This window comes from Lottia gigantea, assembly GCF_000327385.1.
Source record: "Lottia gigantea unplaced genomic scaffold LOTGIsca_362, whole genome shotgun sequence".
Classification (NCBI taxonomy): domain Eukaryota; kingdom Metazoa; phylum Mollusca; class Gastropoda; family Lottiidae; genus Lottia; species Lottia gigantea.
In genome coordinates this window covers 27,444-36,154 of record NW_008709228.1, presented here as the reverse complement: position 1 = coordinate 36,154, position 8,711 = coordinate 27,444, and the positions used below count along the sequence as shown (strand labels likewise).

The following is an 8,711-nucleotide window of genomic DNA, read 5'->3' as shown; positions in this document are numbered from 1 at the left end:
AATAGACAACCGGTCCCTTTGGGGTCAGGTCGGGTCGGGTCGGGTGGGCCCCTGCGAGGCTGGAGAGATCAACATCAACATAGGGTGTCTTATTGGTCACAGAGTTTCCAAGATGTAGTGAAATGAATCTCTCCTAACAAAATTAGCAAAACATTTCTCCAAATACATGTCAAATTTATTAGTCAGAATTTTGATGACAGATATCACTGTACAACCACCATATAAAAAACACTGGTTATCCAATAATGTTGATGTTTATTTACAAATATTATTTTCCTACACAATCTCAATTTTCAATGTTAAATGTTTTTAGTAAGAAATGAAGAATTTAGAATTCTATAAACACATGAAATACAATACGGTATATAATGATAGAAGAATTTAAGTGCTATGTTTCAGGGAGGGAATTAAAACTAAGACTTGAGTGAAAACAGGAAAGGAAATTATCAGATTGTTGTATTTGAGTTAATGTTTAGTTTTTTCAATATTTATATTTAGTTTTAATTTGATGATATTAATGCTGTAAGGAAGTAAATAAGAGATGAGATTATTGGTTGTTTAGTCATTGTCTCTATCTCGTGTCTAGGATGTAACCAACTCAGAGCAGAACAAAGATCATATTGTAGATTGTGGCTTGTAAACCAAAAGAGGAAGTGAAAAGTGATTTGGAAAAGTGACTTATTTGGTAAAATGGGTGCAGGACTAAGATGGAAGTTCGGATTGTGGTTGTAATAAATAAACCAAGTATTAACGATCCGAAATCTAAAATAACATACTGACAATACATTCGTAGCAGTTAATAAACTTTTCATATGAGGAAGTATATCAATCATAAGTAAAGTAATTATTTCATATTGAAAGGTGGTATCAGGTGTCTAGAAGAGTAAGTATACCCAATAGATCATGACTGTAACTAATAGATGTAGTGATATTGAGGCATTGGTCAAGTGACTGAAAATCATAAGCTTCCATGCTTATTCCTTTCAAAACACCTGATGTTATTTCTCTTTGCAGGAGTCCACTACTATACAACTTTTACACTCCATTTTACTATACTTTAAACGAGATTTTGATTAACAGAATGTTTTGCTTGTATGGATTTTTATTTGGTAACATTTTTATCATATTCTGTCAGCCTAACACACCACTCTTATTAAAACAGATCATTGTAACAGGGACTGTGGTGATTCCTACTCCTGATCAGTGAGTTCCCTTACTTTACTACTTTCACGTCCTATAATTGGAAAGTTAACCTCCATTTCTAAAACTAGCTGTCCTGATGAGGATTGTTTATCTGAAACATGTGTCAACAGTATGAGCTCTAGACAATAAATAAAGTCCTATATTGGAAAATTACCTACTAGCAGTCCTGATGAGGATTGTGTGTCTGAAACATGTGACATCAACAAGTGTTGGGCTCCATTTAATCAATAGAACAATTTTTACTTCTTCCTTTCTGGAGTCTATTGCTGATGAAGATAAACAATGCTGAGGTGGGGGAATGAGAAAAATGTTTAAAAATGTATAACAAGTAGATCAGTAGGCCCTAAAACTCTTATATCACTGACAGGGGGACAAGGAGTCTGAAAGAATTAAGGTTGACACTGTAGTTGACATGTTGATAAAATGATGTTAAAATGTTAAATAGTTTTAATTCAACCATTTCTTACCAAGTTAATAAATTTCACATCATTGTAATAAGAGTATAAAAACAACTAGAGTGTATTGTAGCGGTATTTTATCAGGGGTGTATCTTGAAATTGCCTGACGAGGAGGCCAAAAATTGGAGGTATCTCTCTGAGGCAAGGCCTGGGAGACTGAAGAATCTTGAGGCTGAGGACCTGAGGGTCTGGGCGCTACCGTTGGGGCCCCCAAAAGTCAACAGATCTGATGGCCAGAGATGAATTAGAGGGTTTAATTTGCATTTCTAAAAAAAACTTTTCACAGGGCTCAGAAGAAGGTCAAGGCCCAAATATTATTGCCTAAATAAGCTACTAGGTATATATAACTTCCTTGAGTGGCATTAAGTAACTGTGGTAAATATAACTTCCTTGAGTGGCATTAAGTAACTGTGGTAAATATAACTTCCTTGAGTGGCATTAAGTAACTGTGGTAAATATAACTTCCTTGAGTGGCATTTAGTAACTGGTATATATAACTTCCTTGAGTGGCATTAAGTAACTGTGGTAAATATAACTTCCTTGAGTGGCATTTAGTAACTGTGGTATAAATAACTTCCTAGAGTGGCATTAAGTAACTGTGGTAAATATAACTTCCTTGAGTGGCATTTAGTAACTGTGGTATAAATAACTTCCTAGAGTGGCATTTAATAATTGTGGTATATATAACTTCCTAGAGTGGCATTAAGTAACTGTGGTAAATATAACTTCCTTGAGTGGCATTTAGTAACTGTGGTATAAATAACTTCCTAGAGTGGCATTTAATAATTGTGGTATATATAACTTCTTAGAGTGGCATTAAGTAACTGTGGTAAATATAACTTCCGTGAGTGGCATTTAGTAACTGTGGTATAAATAACTTCCTAGAGTGGCATTTAATAATTGTGGTATATATAACTTCCTAGAGTGGCATTAAGTAACTGTGGTAAATATAACTTCCTTGAGTGGCATTTAGTAACTGTGGTATAAATAACTTCCTAGAGTGGCATTTAATAATTGTGGTATATATAACTTCCTAGAGTGGCATTAAGTAACTGTGGTAAATATAACTTCCTTGAGTGGCATTTAGTAACTGTGGTATAAATAACTTCCTAGAGTGGCATTTAATAATTGTGGTATATATAACTTCCTAGAGTGGCATTTAGTAACTGTGGTATATATAACTGGACAATGATCATTGATAAAGACGGAAGCATCATCGTGGAAACATCACAAGTTATTTATTAAAGTAATTGTTATCTATATAATTGTGTCCAGTTATGGGTATATATAATTATACAGGCTCTCTCTGTTCATCAATTTTATTTCATTCTCAATTAGATGAATCATGTTTGTAGCAATGAATGTCAAAATTAATTTTTCACCAGCATTCTAATTGTTTTAGTGCATGATTTAAATTATACTGTATTAATGAATAATAATTTGAAATATATTTAACTGTTCTTGGTGATAGAATGAAAATTCACTGAAGATTTGTTGACTGGTTGTCACACTATATGCTGATTTCTTCTTCAGATATCATGTAACTAATGAGACTGTCGAGGTGTTATCTCTCTTCATACAGATGTAAAATAGTAGGATATAAAACTATATTTATTTCTAGATTTCATCTAGCCAGAACGCTGTCCTGGCAAAATTTCCCTTATATAACAAAACACAATATATTGGAATATAACACACTCCTTTAATAAGGTTGGGCACATAACGTTTCAACACAATATACACGTGTCATCATTAGATGTAATGGCAAGAGAATAAAACATAAAAAATATACCAACAAGAAACAATATAGAGATTAAGAGAGACAATAGATATATTGGTATATTTTCAATTTTCAACTGTCGAGGAATCTTGAACTATTAATGCTAATGAAATAATCTGTATTTTATAGTAAACCTCTTCTTCTCACCAATAAACAATTTAAACAGAGAAATTGACATCTTGTCGTTAATTATATAAAATCTTAATCTCTTTAAATCAACAATTTCAACTTGATTATATCTATTATATTTTATATTCTCAAGCCTCTAGCTGATCTTCACCAAGACAATTAGACATTGAAATCTTTACAAATGACCAATTCAAACTTTAAGATTTGATCTATTTTGAAGTAGACATTGTTAATCTGAGAGTTAAAATGATTGAAATCTAGTTTCATTATATCTTATATTAAGTGATATTGTCGTCTAAAAATTGATATTCCCCATAAAAATTACTCAAATTATCAACATCTTAAATGGTGAGAAGTTATTAAAAAATAAAAATAAAACCTTGTTGACATTCAAACAATTAAACTTGCAGTTGGAATTAATGTTGTTATTTGTTTATATTAAAATAGGCCTACCATTATAAAATATTTTCAATATCAAGTTATATCTTCCAATAACTTTAAAACTTGTAAATATATCAATATAAAAGGGATTGAAATCAAAATGACAGAAGCAGATTTTTAGCTCATAAATCAATGCCTTAATCCCTTTAAATATATTAAATAATAATTGACAGTAAATTTTCATGAGGACAAATCCCTTTAATATATGAGATTGACATAGAGAATACATTTAGATCTAGAAATTATATGAGAGGTAATTATATTATATATATATATATATATCAGAGGAAATAAAAAGGGAAGATATACCTTGATATTTTGATTGAGATATTATGTTAAATAAAGTAATAATAATGATAATTATGTTATAATATAAACTTATCTCATCATTATATTACCTCATACCTTTAATTAACCCTGTAGACTCTCTTAATCAACAAATTATCATTCAATCTTGTGGGTCTGATTAAACAGGGTGATTATATACTTGTTGAATGTTAGAACAAAATTGAGAGGTTCACTAAACTTGGAGTTTTACATTCTTTTAGTCTGGATTAAACAGGGTGATTTTATACTTGGACCTTTATTCTGGACCTTATTGGACTAATCTTCTATAGTGGTCAGTAGTTTTACTTCTTTTTTTCGAAACATTTGGGCTTTTGAGGTGTCACAGGTGTGAAAAAATGCAATGTGCAAAATAAAATAATTTTACTGAAACAAACTTCGATTTCCACCAGTTGGCTGGGAGATAGTTACCAAGAACAACCTGTTACAATTATTAATGTAAAGTGAAACATAGAAACATTAATACAGAACCTGAAACATGTATATGGATATCAAACAAGCTGAGAAACTGTAAAAAATAGTTTGGTATTTCTATATAAGTTATATGTAGATATCTGTTGTGTTTTCACCTGATTTGATATTTTGTTGAGACTTAAGAAGGAGAAATAAAATATTATCTAAACTTCATATAAAATAATTACAGTAATTGAATTATGTTCAACTCTACTATAATTCTAATAACTAGCTGATATATATTTATTTATTTTGAAGGAAACATTATGAGCTGGGTCCATGTCTTTAATAATTCTAATAACTAGCAGGTATATACAGTTAGTAGATTAGGATTAGACTGGATTAGTCTTAAATAGATTAGGCTGTCATTGTTCAGATTATTCACCATTTCTCTCTGTATATCCGAGGTTTGGAGTATTAGCGAGCTACACTAGTGGAATTCAACCTTCATTTTACAAATCATTTGTCCTGATGATGGATTTTATATTCAAAACATTGATATTAGGATATTACTATTCATGGTCATATTTTCTGATTGGTGAGTGATTTAAAGTGATTAATTTGGTATAATTTAATTTGTAGTTAGAATCTTTATAATAGTCTGATAGCAGAGAGTTAAAACTGAATGTTAAGGTGGAATAATATATAATAATTGGATTATTTTTAACCACATTATAGGTAAACAATGATTTCATAATGTAAACAGAAACTGATAAATCAATAAACCACAGGGAGAAACATTTTTTAACAAATCTTGAATTTATGAAGATGAAGCATACCCTTGCTTGGATCATCTCATTCAGTGAGCTTTGTTATTTAACCTCCATTTTCAGCCCTGATGTTTCAGATAATACATAAGAATTACACTTTAATTTCCAAATCAAACAGGTTTTTCAAACAAAACACTTTTGTCCTCAAAAAAACAAGCTATCCTGATGATGTATATCATATCAGAAACATGTTGATTGTGAGAGAGTGGGATTAAGGAAAGCTAGTATTATAGTTAGATTAATGTGTGAACAAGAGAAGAATATTATTTGTGATTTTGATATATGACCAGTCAGTGTTGTTTATTGTGGAGGTGTTTTATAACTCAGTCAGTATGTGTACTTATCTTCATTTGTGTTTTGTCTTTCATGACAAGAATTGGATAAAACTCACTAACATGGGTCTGGGTCTGCCTAATTTTTTTTATCAATGTCTAGTGAGTTGGATTGTCGTCTTCCAGGACTGTGGGGTAACTCTGTTAGTAGTGAGTTGGATTGTTGTCTGCCAGGACAGTGGAATAGCTCAGTCAGTAGAGAGTTGGATTGTGGTCTGCCAGGACAGTGGGGTAACTCTGTTAGTAGTGAGTGGGATTGTTGTCTGCTAGGACAGTGGAATAGCTCAGTCAGTAGAGAGTTGGATTGTGGTCTGCCAGGACAGTGGGGTAACTCTGTTAGTATTGAGTTGGATTGTTGTCTGCCAGGACAGTGGAATAGCTCAGTCAGTAGAGAGTTGGATTGTGGTCTGCTAGGACAGTGGGGTAACTCTGTTAGTTGTGAGTTGGATTGCCGTCTGCTAGGAAAGTGGGGTAACTCTGATAGTAGTGAGTTGGATTGCCGTCTGCTAGGACAGTGGGGTAACTCTGTTAGTATTGAGTTGGATTGTTGTCTGCCAGGACAGTGGAATAGCTCAGTCAGTAGAGAGTTGGATTGTCGTCTGCCAGGACAGTGGGGTAACTCTGTTAGTAGTGAGTGGGATTGTTGTCTGCTAGGACAGTGGGGTAACTCTGTTAGTAGTGAGTGGGATTGTTGTCTGCCAGGACAGTGGAATAGCTCAGTCAGTAGAGAGTTGGATTGTCGTCTGCCAGGACAGTGGGGTAACTCTGTTAGTAGTGAGTGGGATTGTTGTCTGCTAGGACAGTGGGGTAACTCTGTTAGTGAGTGGGATTGTTGTCTGCTAGGACAGTGGGGTAACTCTGTTAGTAGTAAGTTTGATTGCCGTCTGCTAGGACAGTGGGGTAACTCTGTTAGTATTGAGTTGGATTGCCGTCTGCTAGGACAGTGGGGTAACTCTGTTAGTAGTGAGTAGTTAGTTGGATTGCCGTCTGCTAGGACAGTGGGGTAACTCTGTTAGTAGTGAGTGGGATTGTTGTCTGCTAGGACAGTTGGGTAACTCTGTTAGTAGTGAGTAGTTAGTTGGATTGCCGTCTGCTAGGACAGTGGGGTAACTCTGTTAGTAGTAAGTTTGATTGCCGTCTGCTAGGACAGTGGGGTAACTCTGTTAGTAGTGAGTTGGATTGCCGTCTGCTAGGACAGTGGGGTAACTCTGTTAGTATTGAGTTGGATTGTTGTCTGCTAGGACAGTGGGGTAACTCTGTTAGTTGTGAGTTGGATTGCCGTCTGCTAGGACAGTGGGGTAACTCTGTTAGTTGTGAGTTGGATTGCCATCTGCTAGGACAGTGGGGTAGCTCTGTACATTGTTAGCTTGTCTGCTAGGTGATTCCATTTGTAAATTTGATTCCCTTTAAGGTAAGATTGTGAATCCACAGCCAGGACATTCTAAAGTTAGCTGTCAACCATTCCCTTTAAAAATGGAAAGTGGCATAGCAAATTCTTTCATGTTCATGTGAGAAAATTTACTTTAATTTTATATTGAATTCACAGTAAGTTGATAAGCTGTCAATTATTCATTTAATAATGAAAAATGGCTAATAGTGTTACTTTTTCAAATCCTTTCATGTTCATGTGAGAAAATTTACATAAAGTACACTAATGATGTGAACTTTCACTGTTTTAAAACTGGTTATTAAATATCCCATATTAAAATATTTACTAATTAAACTTTCTTTAAACCAGGATCAACTTTTACAATTATTAAAATATTCTACTGAAAGTTCATACTAGAGTTAATATTATATTAAAACTTGAAATGGCATACTAATTACTTAATTGTTTATAGACTTGTTATACCTCGGTAATAATATAGCTCTACAGGGATGTTGTTTAGTTTGTATTTACCAGTCATGTCTGACAAGAGTTCTAGACTGTTTGTTTGACTGTATTTACCAGTTATATCTGACTAGAGCTCTAGACTATTATTTGTCTGTATTTGCCAATCATATCTGACTCTATATCCAAATTGTCTAGCGCCATATTTAATGTTTTCGCATTTATGTGAGGCAAAACCAGTCAATTTTAAAATCTTAATTTACGAGCTAAAATGTCCTACTTTTTGTCTTCAAGACTCTCTCTACAGTAGATTGAGCTGTTTTTGATGGTTATTTTCACCATGTTCAGAAAAAAAATTAAATACCTAAACATTTCCTGTGTGTTATTTTATCATATTTAACAAGTTTTCAATTCTACTTTGAATCAAAATTTGACACTAATATAATGTTATATAATGTGTAAATAGACAGACTATAAGTGTAAATGGACAGACTGTAAGTGTAAATTGACAGACTGTAAGTGTAAATGGACAGACTGTAAGTGTAAATGGACAGACTGTAAGTGTAAATGGACAGACTGTAGGTGTAAATAGACAGACTGTCAGTGTAAATAGACAGACTGTAAGTGTAAATAGGCAGACTATAAGTGTAAATGGACCGACTGTAAGTGTAAATGGACCGACTGTAAGTGTAAATGGACAGACTATAAGTGTAAATAGACAGACTGTAAGTGTAAATGGACAGACTATAAGTGTAAATGGACAGACTGTAAGTGTAAATAGACAGACTGTAAGTGTAAATGGACAGACTGTAAGTGTAATTGACAGACTGTAAGTGTAAATAGACAGATTGTAAGTGTAAATAGACAGACTATAAGTGTAAATGGACAGACTATAAGTGTAAATAGACAGACTATAAGTGTAAATAGACAGACTATAAGTGTAAATGGAGTGACAATTGTTGTAAAATA

General features: G+C 33.2%; 2 protein-coding genes across 2 annotated transcripts; one reads left to right on the top strand and one right to left on the bottom strand.

Annotated features, from left to right (window-relative positions):
• Positions 1–5,990: 5,990 nt before the first annotated feature.
• LOTGIDRAFT_145637 (hypothetical protein) lies at positions 5,991–6,710 on the bottom strand (the record flags this gene model as incomplete). Its single annotated transcript, XM_009058953.1, has 1 exon — positions 5,991–6,710. A coding segment is annotated over one exon (720 nt), but the record flags the coding sequence as incomplete, so codon positions are not given.
• Positions 6,711–8,263: 1,553 nt separating this feature from the next.
• Positions 8,264–8,688, top strand: LOTGIDRAFT_85324 (hypothetical protein; the record flags this gene model as incomplete). Its single annotated transcript, XM_009058952.1, is given in 2 exon segments — positions 8,264–8,551; positions 8,569–8,688. Coding segments are annotated over 2 exon segments (408 nt in total), but the record flags the coding sequence as incomplete, so codon positions are not given.
• Between the last annotated feature and the right edge of the window lie 23 nt (positions 8,689–8,711).